Source organism: Haplochromis burtoni, unplaced genomic scaffold (genome assembly GCF_018398535.1).
Source record: "Haplochromis burtoni strain Fernald_Lab_line unplaced genomic scaffold, NCSU_Asbu1 Contig_531, whole genome shotgun sequence".
Classification (NCBI taxonomy): Eukaryota; Metazoa; Chordata; class Actinopteri; order Cichliformes; family Cichlidae; genus Haplochromis; species Haplochromis burtoni.
The window spans coordinates 249742-267113 of NW_024582892.1; the positions used below are offsets into that span (position 1 = coordinate 249742).

Consider the following 17372-nt stretch of genomic DNA (forward strand, 5'->3'; position numbering starts at 1 on the left):
GCTAGGTGATTACACTCATCAACAACCTAGTTAGGTACACCTGCTTAACTGCTCATTGTGGGGAATATTTTTTTGACCTCCTTAATACCAACCAAGCATAATTTAAACACCACCGCCTACCCGCCTACCTAATAAAATCTATGCTATGAAGAATTAAGGCAGTTTTGAAGGCAAAAGGGGGTCCAACCCGGTGCAAACAAGGTGTACCTAATAAAGTGCCCAGTGATTGTATATGACAGCACTGATGGGTGCAGTTACCTGTTACTTCAAACAACGAATTAGAGCCACCTGTTCTTTCAGAAACCAGTGATTACCTGTCCTGTTATTAAACCGTCATGCAACGCAATCAAATGATTTCCTACTACACTTCCATTCAGCTACATTCACCTTATTTTGGTCCGAGATTTAAAACATTGTAAACAGGTAAAATGATGGTTACTCATCTTCTAGAACCTGAAATACGTGGCAGTGTTATCTTGTAACTGTTACTAATATCAGTTTTAGATACGACAATATTTTTAAATCTCCAGGAGTACCTGTAAGCTAGTCCCGAAGTTAGCTTCGTATGTCAATGTTTTCCGTTTAAACATCCCAGAGGTCCAAACACTTGGTCATAAGGCTATCGTGTTAGCAAAAATATACATAAATAAATCGATTTTAATGACAAGTAATTTATCCTATCAAACTTGTAAAGATAATTTATTAAAAAAAAAAAAAACTGACAACATGTAACAAAGCAGATCCACGAACAGCAAAAACAATCTTTAACATCCGGAAGCAGAACTCTGATCACGTGTGCAGAGGGGTTGTTTTCAAAATAAAGGTCCGAGTGAAACGCTTCTGTCTTCTTCTTATCATACAATAAATTGTGATATTGTGAATTATTTTGTTATATTAGGCCATCCTGAACCCTTAATTGTTTTGTGACATGACAGAGCCAATAAATAAAATATCACATATCTATATCTGAAGTCACAACAAAAGCATGAATACTGTCTCTGCACCTCAAGAATTATTACAAGAAGCCAAAATTAGGACCCTAATTGTAATCTACTCCTAACAGTGGCACATTATAAAGAGATCAAATTATTTTTTGAAGAGAACTGAGTTCATCATATTGCTGAGGTCCTCCAAAACAGTCTCAGTTTCCCATCTGGGTCTTTGGTAACATTAATAACCCATACCTGCTAAAGAAATATGTTACAACATCACAGAGTAATCAAATTAAATAAGTGACCCTGAACTGAATAAGTAGAAGAGATCCCCATTGGTGGATATATTTTAGAAATGAGCTGTGGCTTCCAGTAGGTGCCTTTAAGTCTCATGATTCAGAACAATACAATTTTGGTTTTGAGACTGATTCAAAAGAAATTGTGCACCAGTCTCAAATATTGCAATGGACCACACAGAAGGACCAAAAGAATTTGATCAGCTAATTATTTTATTTGGAGATCACAATACAGAAACACACTACAGACTCCATGCTTCAAAATCTAGTAATGGAACAAACAAAATCTGACCAACAACAGCAGCTCAGGAAAACACAAGTGCTCCCTAAGAGGCAGTCTATTCTGTGAAGAAGGCACATTAACCTCTTTATATGTTTTTAGCTGACCTCGAAAAACCCACCAGCCTTCACAGATGAGTCTGCTGGTGCTTCTTTAAGTTACTTGAGTGACTGAAGCTTTTCCCGCACTGGCTGCAGGCAAACGGCTTCTCTCCTGTGTGGTAGCGCAGGTGTACTGTGAGGTACCCCGACTGGCTGAAGCGCTTGCCGCACACCGAGCAACAGTACGGCCTCTCCCCTGTGTGCACCCGGTTGTGTTTCTTATAGTCACCTGCATGCCTGAAGGTGCGACCGCAGAGAGAGCAGCTGTAGTGTTTTCGGACGTTTCTCTGCAGTTTCTCTGCTGAGAACGAGCAGCCCACTTCTGTGTTGGTTTGGTTTTCTTCTCCGGCATCGTTTGCACTGATGTGTCTCGCTGGCTCCTGTACGTCACGTCCTGAATCAATGTAGAAAACTGCAGATTCACCTCCGAGTCCTGCAGTGCTCGTTGATGGATCGCAATAAAAATAATTCACAATACGCAAGCCATCGTTGTCTGATGCAGGCTCTACTTTCGTTTTCTGGTCATTTTCAGAATGCAGAGGTGCAATGAAGGGTCTTTCGTGGTTTATTAATGAGGCTGACTGTCCATCATGTGTCTTTGTTTTCAGATTTCCCAGGCTTTCTGTTGCACGGTCAGGGGAAAAGCAGGAAGCACCTAATGACTCAGTGTCTTTATCAACAGGGATGACCACCTCTTCTTTCTCTTTCATGTCTGCTGGGATGGATGCAAACATTTCTGGCACCAATGCTGCAGGAAGACACACATTAAACTACTTTAAAAAAGTTTAAATCCAGCTGTTTCACCACTTGTACTCACAGCTGGATCCTTTGTTTTCTTACCATTGCTCCCCAGGTTAATTCTGTCTTGCAGCTCCTGCAGTCTCCTCTTCAGACTCTGATTCTCTCTCTGGGTTCTGGCAGTTTTCTCCTGATACTCGCACACAGTTTCTTTCACCACATCCAGAACCTCCTGTACTACTTTAGACAGGAGCTTTTCCACTCGAAGATTAAGGCGCTCAATTTTGGCCATCTTTAAGGACTAAGAAGACAAAAAATTAAGGAGCATATTTAACAGACTTTTGCAGGATGCAACATGTGTTCTGCACATTTCCACTTAGATAAATGAAAGAAATAATGGCGATTGGATATTTATGCAACAAAGAACAAAAAAAATAGCAGAATGTATTATTTAAGAGGAAAGCAGAAAAAACGGGAGTGCATTTTTACTACCAGTTATTAACAAGCCGAATGCTCACATACCTTGAGTTTAATGCGATCCCATGAAGCATGCGCAGTCTCAACAGCCGCTCAAACTGCAATCGTGAATTGTTTAAAATATTAACACTCATGCAGGTAATCGTTTCCCTTTAAAATGATTCCTGCAGGTAGATTAAAAATGGCAGCCAGTGCGTCCGCCGAACATCTTTGTGTGAAGCTTTTCCTGCTGTAAACCGGGTCAGGTGTTAAAACGGTTTAATAAACAGCGCGATAGCAATAAAGCGGCAGTGTCCCCTTCATGGGTTTGAAGCGTTCCTGAGGCCCGTTGCTGCCACCTACTGGTAAGGGCTCAAAACATAACACCACAAAGCTGTACTGCGTTTACTAAAATTCAAATATACTGCACCTCAAACATGCACTATGAAAAATGTGTTTCTGTTGACTGTCCTATGGGCTCAAATTGTGGTCATAAATATTTTGTACTTGTAAATCAGAATGCGTATATATATTTGTGCATCTGCAGATAAGAATTTGTGTGTGCGTAAGAAAAAGATTTGGGTGTGTAAAAATATTTACACAAGTTACAAGTTGTTTTTGTTAAGGTCTGGCTACAGATACAAAGCAAAAAAAAAAATATATAAAAAATACGTGTGAAACTGCACTCAAGTTTCAACTTACAAGTAAGAGTTTTGACCCGATTTTTCTTCCTTTCAGCTGATTGGTCAATGTCTTGTCAATCACAAATTTAACTATCCAATCAGAGAACAGATGACTACTCTCAAAGGATAGCCTGTTATATCAAACTGTAATGTGCACAAGTCTAGAGAACAAAGAAACACCAGTCATGTCGAATTTTGAGGTGCTTTATAGTCACAACATGCTCCACAAGTTCAAACTCTGCTAGCTTTGTTTTGTATCTCACGAGGTAAACAACGCAGAGTCACAGTCACGAGTCGTTTCAGCAACTGATTACACTGGCACAAACCAAAAAAAAAAAGAAAAGTGTTCTAAGGTCTGAGTACACATCCAACCCTTTTCCCCTAAATTCATTTTTTGTTTCAAATGCACCTTAAAAGAAGCTGTTACAAAATGGCAAAAAAAATATTTACAAGCTAGTAAACTTATTACATTAATACATTAGGTCTTTGTCACATTACATTTTTCACACAAAAACTCATGAATGAGATAAAGGCAGTGTTGTGTTCATCGTTCCCCCTCCAGAGCCGTTTCTTCGAACAAGCTGAGCAGGTTCTTTGGTTCCAAGCTGGGTCGAGGAGGTACGGCCTCCTCCACTTGGACCCAGTTGCGCCCACGCCGCTGTGAGGACTTGGTGGATGGAGAGTGTAAGCTCTGGAAGGGGTCTGCGTCCAGCTCGACATGTATCGGACTCACTTTGGGTGTCAGTGTGCGGCAGGAGCCATTAGTGTGGATGCTGGAAGGGGTCTGAGCAAGTTTACATGAGAACCAGCCACTAAGATTTGAGTGAGTGGGTGTGTGGGCAGGACTCTGGTGATAGCGCATTGGCGAGCCCGGGAGAGGCGTGGATGTGCTCTCTACAGACAATCTGGATTTTACCCTGTGACATGAAAACAAAGGAAGATAAAAAAGGAGAGTTAAACAGAAATATACTCACTTAAAATTTTTCTTCCATCCTATTGATGCGATAATTCTCTACCTTTGTGAGAAGGTGGGGGACAGTTCTGGGTCTGTGGGATGAAAAAACACTGCATCCTCTTCTGGGGTCCCGGAGTCAGTATGCATGGCACTGAGAGGCAGGGTTAAATCCCTGTCCCAACTGTCTTTAGGAGGAGTGCAAGGAGCTGGATTGTTCCAATGAGGGAGGAAGGGCAAGCGAAAGAAGGAGAGGAATCTACACCCAAAGGAGACTACGATCTATGAAGAAAAGAAAATATAGAAAAATGTATTTGTCAAGGTTGAGGAAAGTAAACTTTAAAGGCTCAAGTTTGGAATTGGCCAGGCTAAATTAACTTCAGGACTGATTCACTGGATTAGAGATTTTCTAACTGATCATCTGAAAAGCTTTGTATTAATCATGTTTTATTTGGTGAAACCATTGTTAGTACGGGGGATCCTCAAGGGTGTGTTCGATCACTATTGTCATTTTCTGTTTAAATGACATGCAGGGAATGTGAAAATGTTAAAATATGCTGATGATTGTCTTTTGTTTTTATAGGAACTCTAACTATTTTGTTCAGGTTCATAGGTTGAAAGAGAGGTTTAAATCTTGTTATTTGTTGATTAATGTCCACAACACATGTTTGACTTGAATAACACAGACCCGATGGACAGGTTTTCCACTTTATATATATTGATATATTGATGGCAAGATCAACTTTATGATTAATGCTTTATCCATTTACAAGGAAGCTAATCAGAGATTCATTGTTATCAGGACGTCGAGAGGTTTCGGAGTTGGGCACAACGTTTTGGAAAGAGTTTGTCAGCTTGATTTTACGTTCAGTTTCTCAGCCTGGTTTGGTAACCTGACTGTGGCAAACAGGAACACAATAACAAAATAAACAGGATTGTCAGAATTTCTGGAAAAATGATTGGTTGACAACAAACTTTATTGGCTAAGCTGTGTCATCAGACTATCTTCAGGAAAGCTCGGTCTATTGTTGCTGACCGTGAACTAGGGGTGGAGGGAAAAATCGATACTGTGTAGTATCGTGATATTTTGTTTGCTAATAATGTATCGATACAGGGACAGCAGAAATCGATATTTTGTTACAAAAAAAGTTTTTGTGCTCTGACTTCAGAGCATGTTGATCCTTTTTCTGAGCAAGAATCCTGACATTCCTTCACTGTCCAAATGTGTTTAACTTTTTTTTGGCAGCAATAAACATGACAGTTTACTTATTTTAATTTAAGACATGTTTTATTTTAATTAAGTTTAAAACTTTTTTATTTAATGTAAAATTATATTTTGTTTTAATTTACTTTCAAATTCTTCAGTTGCTGAAGGGCTGCATAGTTTTCATAAATTGCATAGTTCAGAATAGCTATAATTGTACCAGATGGTTGCATTCAGTTAAGTTGGACTAGACTGTAATACAAACCGTTCAGTTTGTCAACAATAAAACTGACTGAAATGAGAGAAAGACTGAGTGCGAGACTTTGATATTAGATAAAATGAATATTGATAAAGTTTACCTTTATGTACAGAATCTGAATATCGCAAAATATTTTTAAAAAATTGCAATAATATCGTATCGTGCGTTAAGTATTGTGATAATATCGTATCGTGGGATGTATGGTGATTCCCACCTCTACCGTGAACACCCCCATTATTCTGACTTTGAATTAATGTCCTCAGGACAACTTTATAGGATCCCTCTAGCTAAAGGGGTATAAGGGATCATTGGTACCAAATGCAATCAGCATGCTAAATAATAAGATGCTGTGGTGTATTTCTGTAGTTGTATTGAATTTATAGATGTGCATATCTATGAATGTGGGCCGACATCTCCCAGGATTCATGAACTGATTGGTTGATTTGTGGCTTGGTCAACCGAAAACAGCTGCCCATTATGTGGACAATAAAGTTATTCTATTTTTAATGCTGTGGCATCCTTACAAGGACATTTTACTAAACTGTTAATCAAAATAATCAATCCTAAAAGATTAATATTTAAAGGATTTAGTGATTCTGTTACCTGACACAGAGAGGCCAGTGTCAGCATTGTCTCAGCAGCCATAAGATACATGCGTCTCCTCCACCTGCGTTTCCTAACAGAGGGGAGGGCAAGAAGCTCAGAGACTGTGGGTCTCTCAGACGGCTCTGGGGCCAGCATCATCTGTAGGACTGTCTGAAGCTCCTCTGACAGGCCTGCAATCACACATGGAAGTTTAAAAGAAAAATCATTATATCAGACGAGGAAATTGATGAGGCCTCCTAGAGCAGATCTCACCGTTGGTAAACTCTGTGGGGAGACAGCCTCGCCTGAGCTGCTGCCACCCCTCGCCACCATTTGGAACCTCGATATTACAGGCAAGCTCCAGTATGGAAACCCCCAAACTAAATAAAAAAGGATGCGATAATATTTAGACACTTATTTCAAATCAGATCAGTCACATCTGTACATAATGAATCACATATGTACCTGAAAACATCTGCAGCAGGTCCATACTCCCCACGCAGCAGCTCGGGGGCCATGTATCTGGGATCACCCTCCTGAACATCATCCTTTGATTTCTCCCCTGCAGCTCCCATCTGTTTGAGCTCAAGCAGCAGTCCGAAATCACCCAGCTTCAGACGACCAGAGGCGGTGATGAGGACGTTGGCGGGCTTGAGGTCCAGATGCACGAAGCCATGAGAGTGTAAGTGCTGCAGTGCTGAGAGGAGATCGCACAGGTAGGCCCAAGCAGCAGGCTCGTCTGTTTACAAGCAAAAAACACAAGTCCGCATGAACGAGGATGTAGAAGTTTTATACAAAATCACAGCTGATACAAACTGTTTTTGGGCAGACCTGGGCCAGGAGGCTGGTTCTCAGCGTGATGCAGCAAGCTGGTGCTGCACAGCTCTGTCTGGATGTAGAGTCGGCCGCACTCCTCCCAGGCAGCCACGAAGTTCAAAATATGAGGATGAGGACACAGGTGCTCGTGATTCCTGGCTTCCCTGACGCTCCGATTCCTCTCACTGTTACCCCTGAAGCGCTGAGCAGAGCGTTTGACTGCGTACTGATGACCATCTCTGTTGCTTTGCACCTGGAGAGAGAAAAGAAAATATCCAGAAATTACAACTTTTGGAAAAATAAACAAACAAATACTTAAAATCCTGAATTTTCCAGTTTCCTTGATGTGAAGAAACAGCAACACCAAATATATTATGTTATTATATAGCCCTCTTTATTTAAATCTGTGTTTTGCTCACCTTGTAAACTTCTCCAAATGATCCCCTCCCCAGCAGGCCCAAGTTAGTAAAGCACTGATTGAAGTAGGACTGCTGTTTGCTGGGATCATACGCAGAATTTGGAGATTTACTGAGGGAATTAGACAGGGGTGTCCAGGGGGATTGATGCTGAGGAAACATTCTGCTCAGCGGGGGGCATCCTTTAGATGGTGGCAGCGGAGGCAAAGAAATTGAGAGACGAGCAGGGGAATAGTAGGATGAGTTTGACGTAGACGACGAGGAAAAAGGTAGCCGGCGCTTTTTGAGAGAGAAGGACTGCTCCGCGTGGGAGAAGTGGGTTGGAAGAGGGAGAGCCACCCTCGGCACTGTAGTTTCCACCGCCACAGACATTGTGTCGACCTTTTCTGTGATTTACTATAAAGACAGGAAGCTGTAACAGTCAAGAGTAAAAATTGTAAACATAAGCAATACATACAGCTACATATATGTAGATGTGGTGAGAATTTTACATACACTCTCTTTTCATAGTTGAATGATTTAACAGCATACATCTTAAGTGGCTGTAAAAAAGAAGAATTGGGTAAACGATTTTGGATTTATTTTAGATTTTCTCTAATACACACAAGGTCAAGAGTATATTTCGCCACTTATATTTGGTTAAATGTCCCTGAGCAAGTTGCACCTCGATTAGACCCCCTTGGTACCCATCAACAAGCATCTGGCATAATTTTGGTTGGATATCTGACCACTCGTCTTGACAGAATTCATTTAAATTAGTTGGTTTCCTGGCACAGACTCTGCTTTTAAGCCTAATCAGTACATTTTCTACAGGGTTGATGTCAGAGCTTTGGGAAGGCCATTCCAGGTTAGCCTGCTTTATCCATTCCTGGTTAGCCTGCTTTATCCATTCCTAAACCAGTTTTGATATGTAACTGGGATCATTGACAACACAAGTGAACACACAGGATTACAGAAAATCCCAAATAAATTCAAACTTGTGCACCCAGTTTTTTGTTTTTGGTAATTAAAGATGTTTGCTGCACAATCCTTCCACCCTGGAAAAACAACAGTTCAAATAAATCATTAAAAGCTCCAAATCAACATGGTATTCATTCCCACATTGGGTATTTATAAATTTCCTCACCAGAACTGGAAGTTGATTTTTTTCACAATTAGTGCTCAGTTTTAATGGTTTCTTTTCATCTAGTTCTCCACAGAGCAAAGGCAAAAAGGTATTATTTATGAAGACTAAAAAAACAAAAAAAAATGGGTCTTTCTAGACTGATCCCCACCCATTTAGCACTACTCCTGGTACATCTGGTTTGACAGGTTGTAGAGCTTTTGTCTGATATCGGTATCGGCACAGTCCTCTCGATCCATTGATACTAAACCCATTTGTAGGAAGACAGGTATTCCTTTTCCCAGCCCAGCCCAGCCCAGCCCCTGGCGTCAGGGGGAAAGTAAAGACCCGCTGATAAAACACAACTGATTAATTTTTCCAACATAACTTTTCGCTTTGTTAACGTAACATTACTCGAAGCACAAATACTGTCCATTAGTTTATAGCAATGACAACTGTCACCGCAGCTAAACACCTGTGGCTAACGTTAACCCCGGGCGGAACAAAACAAACATGACAACACAGCCTGATTAGCTGGCTAACCCGCGAGAAGATAACTTACTCTAACTGACATTTTATATTTAACTATTTAATTAAAGCGGAATTAAAAAACGTTACCTCGCAGACCATAGTCCACTTTTGACGACAGGTTTCAAAACAGCGGTCTTCTATCCAAACCCTGCGCGTACACCCTTCAAGCGTCAACCTACCTCGCGCCAAATTCTGAAACTCTCACGTAGCGCTGCGTAGCTGGTCTCCGTGAATACGGAATGTACGAGTTGCGCATGTACATTGCGCAATATCCGAGAGCAGTGCAGTCTGGGCTTTTGCTGCAAAACACAGAGCTGGCGTAACTGGCTAGCTAGCTGACCACTTGAAATGGTAACTTTAATATTATTGCCGATTAGTTCGGGAGAGTCGTACGTAGATTTCGACACTCTGTTAATGTTAGGCGATGTGTTCAAACGTATTAACGTGATAATAACAGCGGATACTGTTGGCTATAGAAATGTTAATTTCACTTTTGCTTTGCTAGCTTAGCCTTTCCATCCATAACCGAGGGGGTGTAGCTAGCGAGGGAACTTAGCTCAGCTAACCTTGGAAATGCTGTAACGCTAGCTAGCTAATTAATCCAGGCAATATCATGTGGTTAGCTGAGTGTGTATTGTATTTGTCAGACCTATTCCGTGTGTTATCTAGGGCTGTTTTCCACCGAACTATCAAAACAGTTGACGTGTCGGCTAATATCGCGCTAGCCCAGAGCTACGTCTGCTTCACACTGTTCACTGTTATTTGCTAGCGTATGAATAAATGAAGTGACACTTATCAGAATATCTATTACAGAATCCGCTATCAAATTTTCATGTAATATAACCTTTTAAAAAATCTTCGCGTTTACTGTACAGTCAGGTTAGGTGTTTAAGCAGTTTCGGATAGGCATGCAATATTAACGAGTTTCGTGGCCTAATGAGATGTTTTGTCTAGTAAAACGGGGTTATTGTTGGTCATAATATATATTTACTCAAGAACTATATTTTTGTGGATAGACGTTCTTAATGTGGAGTAACGTTTCATAGAACCCAATCCTCAACTTCTTGGTAAATGAGCAACTGTAGCTGGTTTTTACATTGTGTGCCCCCCTTTTTTCCTTTCAGGACGTGTTCTTAATGATCCGGCGTCACAAGACCACAATCTTCACAGATGCCAAGGAGTCCACCACTGTCTATGAGCTGAAGCGTATTGTCGAGGGAATACTTAAAAGACCACCCGAGGACCAGCGACTCTACAAAGTGAGCTTACAGCATCAGAAAGACTAAATGTGCACTTTAATTTTGCCAGAATGTAGCCAGTGTTAATGTTAACATTCACAGTAGTTGAATATTACCCCAACAAACTTCAACCTCGTGGTAAATATTGGTAATTATTGACCTGTTTCAAAATTACCATTGAATAGGAAATTATTAGAAAAATTTGCAGTTGTGGAAAATCTATTTAGATTCTTTTACCTATGACAGATTTCTGATCCCTTTCAGGCAGATTTTTAAAACCTGGCATCTGATGTGGGACATTGTTCTGTGCTCATATTGCTTGATCTCAAATAGCTTTTCTAACCTGTGGAGTTTCACAAGGCTCAAACCTGGGCCTATTACATCCTTCCTTTAGCTGGGATCATTCAAATCTTTCAGGGGCATTACTTGTCATGTCCATGCTGAAATTTCTTTTAAGCCTCACCAGCTGGATAGACTGTCCACCCTAGCTAATTGTTTATAATGATTTAATGTTTGGCTTTCCAGCAGTTACCTTGTTTTAATCTTCAGTGAGACTGAGACCAGGATTATAACTCCTCCTAAAATATATTCAAGAACCTGTCAAGCGATTGCCTCCTTTTGTTCATCTTTGAAGTCTAGTGTTTGTAATCGCTCTGTAATATTTTATGTCATTTTCTGGTTTCTTTCATTAAAGGAAGATTTCCAAATTGTAAGCTATGGTCTTCCATGCTGGACTGGAGATAATTGTTCATATATTTGTGTCTCCGTGCCTATATTACTGGAACACCCTATTTACCCGCTTAGATTAATCATCTCTTTCATACCTCCAAATGATACAAAATGCTGCATCCAGACCCTAATACAGACGTGCTCACATTCTCTTTGTTTTATGCTCTTTACGTCGGCTCACAGTTGATTTTAGAATTCGTTTTAAAATTCTCATATTTACATACAGAGCACTAAATCAAGCTCAGACTACTACTCAGTTTCTCATTAAACACACTGCTTCTCACTTGCTCAAAATACATTAGTTGTTCCTCATATAAGATTGTAGACTGGGGTATAGAGCCTTTCAGTCTGTGGCAGCCAAGACTATGGATCAGTCTGCCACTCCAGCTATATTTAGCTCGCTCTTTAGACTTCATGAAAAAGTCGTTGAAACCTTTTTGGTTTAAGTATTTAGATTGTGTTGTAATATTTTTGGTTTTGTATTGCTATTGAACTATGTTTTAAGTATCTAATATATTTTATTGTGATTATTCCCAGTTTTCACTTGTTTTCCTGTGCAGTAATTTGTAACTCTGTAAATAAACATTGCTTACTTAAATATTTTTTATCAGAAACACGCTCTGCATATTAGTTGGACTATCTTCTTATATTCTGAGGTCATGATATTTTTGTATTACAGGATGATCAGCTGCTAGAGGATAGCAAAACTCTGGGTGACTCTGGATTCACCAACCAGACTGCCAGACCTCAAGCCCCAGCTACAGTCGGTCTGGCCTTTCGTATTAATGGTATGTTGTGGTTATGCTGTTTGTTTGGTTTTAAAGATCAGGGGTACACTACACAGCAAAAATGAGTACATTCCTATGAACCATTGCTTAAATGTCTTAGTATAAAAATCGTTCTCAGAGTTGAACTGTCATGTATTTACTCTTTATTTAAAATTAGAACAGTTTAGAGTTACAGTGTTAAAGTAGCGGTGTAGTGGTTAAGACATGTGAATGACCTTCTGAGGAGACACAAATCCTGCCTCAGGGGGTTGCAAGCTTGTGTACTGCCAGTGCGAGCCCAGATAAATGGGAGGGTAACGTCAGGGAGGGTATTTGGTGTAAAATCTGTTCTAAATCAAACATGTGGCTCCCTCTATTAAGGCGGCTTCTTGGGAAATAAGGGAGCAGCTAAAAATACCTCAGTTTACTTTATTAAAATACGGGCTTCACTATAGGAACTCACCTATAGGAAACACACGTTTTATTACTGAGATAATTTGAGATGTCCACCTTTACATTTGGTGGATGATACCATTGTTCCTTGTTTTTATATAGAGATGTTCTTCCTTTCTTTAGAGACAGTTTCTTTAACATGGAGAGACTGTGTTGTTCTCTTTTTGTCTTAAAAATACCCCAGTAGTGTTTTCTTCGATTTGAGTCAGGCAACATACTTGGCCAGCTTATAGTTTCACTGTTTTCTCCTTAAGGAACTAATGTGTCATGTTGGCAGTCTGCTTTGTTCATGTCAGACACGCTGGTGTTTTTATGTGAACCTAACAGATTTATTTCCATTTGAGCAAAGAAAGGACTCAAAGTATTCGCAAACAAGCTATCTTTTTTTTCTTTAGGAAGGGTGAATCTGAAGTTTTTGTTCTGAAGCTCAAGTAAGGGTTTTTATTTATTCCCCAGGTTGTGATGCTTGGAAATTGACATTGTGCAATCTCCTTCAAACTGTCACAGAAACTCTGCTTTCCTCTGATAAGTCCTGTGCCAAATTAAAGGCATTTTTCCTTTTCTTTTGCACAGTTACATTATATAAGTAGTGCACTGGCCGTAACATCATTCTGGGAAGACAGACACTCAAGCACTGTTGCTTGTTCTGTTGGCTAAATTACTTCCTCAACATGTCTTCAAGTTCTCCAGAGCCCTGATAATGAACTGATCATTTGATTCAGGTGTGTTGACCCAGGGTGATACCTAAAACCTGCAGGACACTGGCCCTTGAGGCCCGGAGTTCCCCACCCCTGTTCTAAAGTATTTGAGTTGAAGATTCATAAAAGGTTATATGCTACATGTAATCTTGGAAACAGTGTAATTATTGAGAAGGAATACAATTTGAGAATCAAGTGATGTTCTCAGTTCTGATGTGTACTAAATTTTCCTCTGTCATAAAGAGTAGTTTTCCGTTTTACCAAGAAGTATGACTCTTTTTTTTTTTTTTTTTTTTTTTTTTTTTTTTATGTTAGTAGCACGACTGGTGGAAAACATTTGTGCTATTCACTTAATAAACCATCACTGATCTCAATTAACAACAGTGTTTTTCAGCAGACAACCATGATGAATGACTGACTAATCCATTCTTTTGCACTGTAATCTGTGGTCTTCAGCACAACAACATGTCTACTTTTCTATTTTTTTTTTAAATATATATTTATTTATTTATTAGTCTTTTTGCCTCTCATACTGTATTTATTTAGGAAATGAGAGGTGGCTCGAGACTTTTGCACAGTACTGTAAATCGCATCACTGAATGAGTGTATTGTGTGTCACTTAAAAGAAAGCTTCAAGGTAACTTCTCCTTCAAAACTCATTCATTAAAAATTAAGGTGTGATTTTATTCTGTAACTCACTCAAGAAGACTCATTGTAGATTTTCAGCGTGGCTTTACCAGCAGTTATATTTAAGAGCATACACAAAGGGCCCTCAGCGGCATTAAAATGTGTTGCGTGTAACCCGAGTCCCCGTGCCTTAAAGCTGTGGCTCAAATTATGCACTTCTACCTTTAAGTGCATTGAGCAAAGCTTGTCCTTAGTTACACGAGCATGAATCTGTTTTGAAGGCTTTTCCCCTGGATACACTTGCTCTACAGTAATGATTCATTTCAGCAACCTTTTATTATGTGCAGCCACATTAAACTCTGCTGTCACGATGGAGCTCATGCTTCCTTGTCTCTGTGCCCTGCAGATGAGATGTTTGAGCAGCTGCACATCGAGGCCTTTTCCAGCCCCCCGGAACTCCCTGATGTGATGAAGCCTCAGGACTCTGGTAGCACTGCTAATGAACAGGCAGTGCAGTGATGGCAGAGGCAGGAAGCGAGCATCGGCGGGAAGGATGGAAGTGGCAGTGTGCAGATTAACTGCGGTGAAGAAGTAGCGGGGTGGAGGATGTGTAAAATAGTTTCATTTGATTGGATGGGGACGTTTTAGGTAACCAAGCCGATCCATGTTACCTTCATGTTGTCATCTCAACATCCTCCCCACACGTTTTTGTTGTTTTTTTGTTTGTTTGTTTTTTAACTCTATTGATTTCCACATCACATGCAGTTCAGCTCCTTGAATTTGCTCCTAAGCACCGAGTGAAGAAGTTGGTTTGGAAAGTGTGATTGTGTGTATGCGTGCGTGTGTGTGTATGTGTTGAGTTATTCTAATTATTATCATTAATATTTTGGAAAGGGTGGAGGCGTAGTTGTGTGTCACAGTGCTCTAGAATTAACATGCATGGGTAAGAGTCCAGTGTGTGAATCAGCAAATGCATGAACAAACTCAAAACAAAGGCTTTACATTCACAGAAGCAGATAGACCTACCACTGATTCGTTTCTCTGGTCTGATTCCCACTTTTCGTTGTACATTTCTGATTCGATCGTAAACCAGGAAGAATGTCTGTAAGATAGTTGCGTTCATTTTTGTTTTCATCATCATTTTTGTTTCTTCGGTTTGTTTCACGCGTTAGTCCCTTGTTGTGTTTCACGCACTGAGACCAAAGGCAGGTACCTCTTGGACAGCAGAGGGATTATTTTTCTTCTTCTTTAGTTGTTTGGTCAAAGGATATTCTGTCTGTGACATACAGTATATACACAGGAGGAGCGTTTCTTGTGTTAAACTTTTCATTTTGTAAATGCACACATCACAAGTCACCAACACTTACGTGGCATCTTCCCCTTATTACACATGCATAGCCTGTAACTGTGATCTTGCTTAATTAAAAGTTTTTCCTGTTTGGTTTTTTACTCTGACTGCTTTTTGATTTGTTTGTTTTTTTTAATGTTTTTTAAGTTTGTGTCAGTATTTAATGAATAAATCAGTAATTCAGTGTATTGATCTGTGTTGGAGGCACTGGGCAGGGCTGTAGCAGTGATTCTTACAACCATGTAAAGCCTGAACCATGAAATAATTTCCAGAAAATTTTAACTTTTTGACAAAGGAGTGTTTGTTGATCCTTGACAAATTAAAAAAAAAAAAAAAGAGAACTTAAATATTAAATTGCATATGTGAGTTCTAATTTGCATCATATTTGCTTTTTCATTTGATTTATGTATCGCTCAAAAAATGTGTTTCTGTTTTGGGGGTAAAATCGAAATCACTGATGATGTAGAAGTCACAAAACTCATATACAGGTGTGATAGTGACGTTAACAATGCCTCTGTCCAGCCCATATGTGAGCCGGCATGCACAGTAAGCAGGTATAACAAATTGTCATATTTAAATTGTATTATTTACACTTGTGCTTTTTATTCTGTGATATGTTAAAAACTGTGAAACTGCTATTTTCTTTCTGGGATTTGTAGAACAGGATGGACAGTTTTTCTTTTATAATATAGATTCACCGTAAAATTAAAGCTCAAATCAACAAAAACGCCCCCCTTCAAACCTCCAGGAGGTATCCAAAAAGCACCAGGTTTATTTTAAGCTGTTGGTCCTAACTTCTACACTAATTAAAATTCTCCAAAAGGCATTGCCAGCAAAAATGTAGTGTAGAGGTCCAGTTAAGTGACTGAAATGAGTCACTTAATGAGTTGTTTTTCACCATATCACTGTCATGTTAAAACAACCTGAAGCTGCAAGAGTGAAAAGCTTACCTGGAACCAGAGGAATGCAGCAGGGATTAGGGCTTTGGACTTTTCGTAGCAGAAAACACCACAAGTAGAAATTATGGCATTAAAGATGATTTTAGTTCTATTTAGGGTCCATGAGAGTGAAACACAGCTGATGCACAGCTGCCAGACCATAGGTTACTACGCCCTGCAGTGGCACGTCTAAACATTAACCGTGAAAGAAGTTTCTGCATCACCACCACCATCTGAGTATAGTTAACATTACATCACTAACCTTAACATAATTGACCAGTGTCGTGCTCCTTCAAAAGTCTGACACATTCATTCTTAGCCTTTATTTTTCTAAATAAAGCTTTTGTCATAAAACAATCACAAAAATGGTGTCAGGGAGCACTCTCATACAGAGTCCAGGTTTTGATCTGTGGTGACTTTAGGAAGGGCTGTTGGTTTGGGCCTCTGTACCTTGGTCCCGTTCTGCCACCTTTTCTGTCCTGCTAGGTGAGACCAGTGCTGTCAGGGAGCGCTGGGAATGGATTTGGTCTGCAGCGATATTAAGGTGAGTGATACATGTCAAAGTGGGAGTACAGCAACAAGATGATCATAAGCTGTGCAGTTTCAGTGTGAAAACCATATAACCAGTAAGATGGGAGTTTTAGTTTAAAAAAAAAACAACTTAATTATTTCCAAGTTAGTTTCACTGTAAACAGGTTGCTGTCAATTCTACAACTTACGCTTTGTAACGCTTTGACTAACCCTGCATCCAGTTGCCAAAATATAAAATAGAATAGTTAATAAATAAAGTTTTTATTGTTTGAAAACGTTTTAGTAATAGTTTTACTTTCAGAGTAAGACGACAGAGACATCCTAACATCTCCAATAAATAAAAAGCCTCACCAGGCTGGTTGTGCTGACAAAGGATTAACGAAAGTCATTTCCTGCACATTCTTATTTTATTGCTTTGTACACTATCGCTTAAGTTCTTTTATTTCAGGTAACTTTTCGGTTTCTCCTAATTGAAATTTTTAGTGTGTATTAATTCGAATAAGTCTGACTTAAGAATTGAAATAAAATTCAATTAAAAAAAAATTGGATATATCCTAATCCTGACACTGAGCGGAGAAAACTTTGAAAACTGGCTTTGGGATACGCGTATTTTTGAGCCTAATAGTTTCTGTTCTTTTTCTATAGCCTTATAAAAAATACCCCACACACCCAAAAGGAAAAGAAAAAAACGC

At 39.6% G+C, this 17372-nt stretch overlaps 3 protein-coding genes across 9 annotated transcripts; 1 reads left to right on the forward strand and 2 right to left on the reverse strand.

Annotated features, from left to right (window-relative positions):
* Nucleotides 1-698: 698 nt before the first annotated feature.
* LOC102298002 (zinc finger and SCAN domain-containing protein 2) lies at nucleotides 699-3133 on the reverse strand. The gene is made up of 3 exons (XM_005947442.3): nucleotides 2870-3133; nucleotides 2450-2648; nucleotides 699-2357 (listed from the first exon to the last, which is right to left on the reverse strand). The coding sequence occupies exons 2-3, from the start codon at nucleotides 2637-2639 to the stop codon at nucleotides 1636-1638; spliced, it is 912 nt and encodes a 303-aa protein (XP_005947504.1). The 5' UTR covers nucleotides 2640-2648; nucleotides 2870-3133; the 3' UTR covers nucleotides 699-1635.
* A 541-nt stretch (nucleotides 3134-3674) lies between these two features.
* pkmyt1 (protein kinase, membrane associated tyrosine/threonine 1) lies at nucleotides 3675-9619 on the reverse strand. Of its 7 annotated transcripts, none has more exons than XM_042214218.1 (9): nucleotides 9531-9618; nucleotides 8214-8260; nucleotides 7722-8130; nucleotides 7318-7555; nucleotides 6952-7225; nucleotides 6760-6866; nucleotides 6505-6677; nucleotides 4503-4720; nucleotides 3675-4403 (listed from the first exon to the last, which is right to left on the reverse strand). In XM_042214218.1, exons 3-9 carry the CDS (start codon nucleotides 8088-8090, stop codon nucleotides 4031-4033), a joined length of 1752 nt encoding a protein of 583 aa, XP_042070152.1. In that variant the 5' UTR covers nucleotides 8091-8130; nucleotides 8214-8260; nucleotides 9531-9618; the 3' UTR covers nucleotides 3675-4030. The 7 variants fall into 7 exon arrangements, with proteins under 7 accessions (XP_042070152.1, XP_042070151.1, XP_042070148.1 ...); XM_042214217.1 differs by having other exon boundaries at nucleotides 7722-8114; nucleotides 9439-9585; XM_042214214.1 differs by having other exon boundaries at nucleotides 9439-9585.
* LOC102298309 (elongin B) lies at nucleotides 9595-15312 on the forward strand. The gene is made up of 4 exons (XM_005947443.3): nucleotides 9595-9702; nucleotides 10476-10610; nucleotides 11998-12106; nucleotides 14270-15312. Exons 1-4 carry the CDS (start codon nucleotides 9700-9702, stop codon nucleotides 14380-14382), a joined length of 360 nt encoding a protein of 119 aa, XP_005947505.1. The 5' UTR covers nucleotides 9595-9699; the 3' UTR covers nucleotides 14383-15312.
* The last annotated feature ends 2060 nt before the right edge of the window (nucleotides 15313-17372 follow it).

Coding starts and splice junctions, on each gene's coding strand:
- LOC102298002 (XM_005947442.3), bottom strand. CDS start 2,639: ATGGCCAAAATTGAGCGCCTTAATCTTCGAGTGGAAAAGCTCCTGTCT. Junction 2,358..2,449: donor AATTAACCTGGGGAGCAATG/GTAAGAAAACAA, acceptor GTCTTCCTGCAG/CATTGGTGCCAGAAATGTTT.
- pkmyt1 (XM_042214219.1), bottom strand. CDS start 8,090: ATGTCTGTGGCGGTGGAAACTACAGTGCCGAGGGTGGCTCTCCCTCTT. Junction 6,678..6,759: donor CCCCACAGAGTTTACCAACG/GTGAGATCTGCT, acceptor GTGTGATTGCAG/GCCTGTCAGAGGAGCTTCAG. Junction 4,404..4,502: donor TCCCCCACCTTCTCACAAAG/GTAGAGAATTAT, acceptor TTCATGTCACAG/GGTAAAATCCAGATTGTCTG.
- LOC102298309 (XM_005947443.3), top strand. Junction 10,611..11,997: donor AGGACCAGCGACTCTACAAA/GTGAGCTTACAG, acceptor TTTGTATTACAG/GATGATCAGCTGCTAGAGGA. Junction 12,107..14,269: donor TCTGGCCTTTCGTATTAATG/GTATGTTGTGGT, acceptor TGTGCCCTGCAG/ATGAGATGTTTGAGCAGCTG.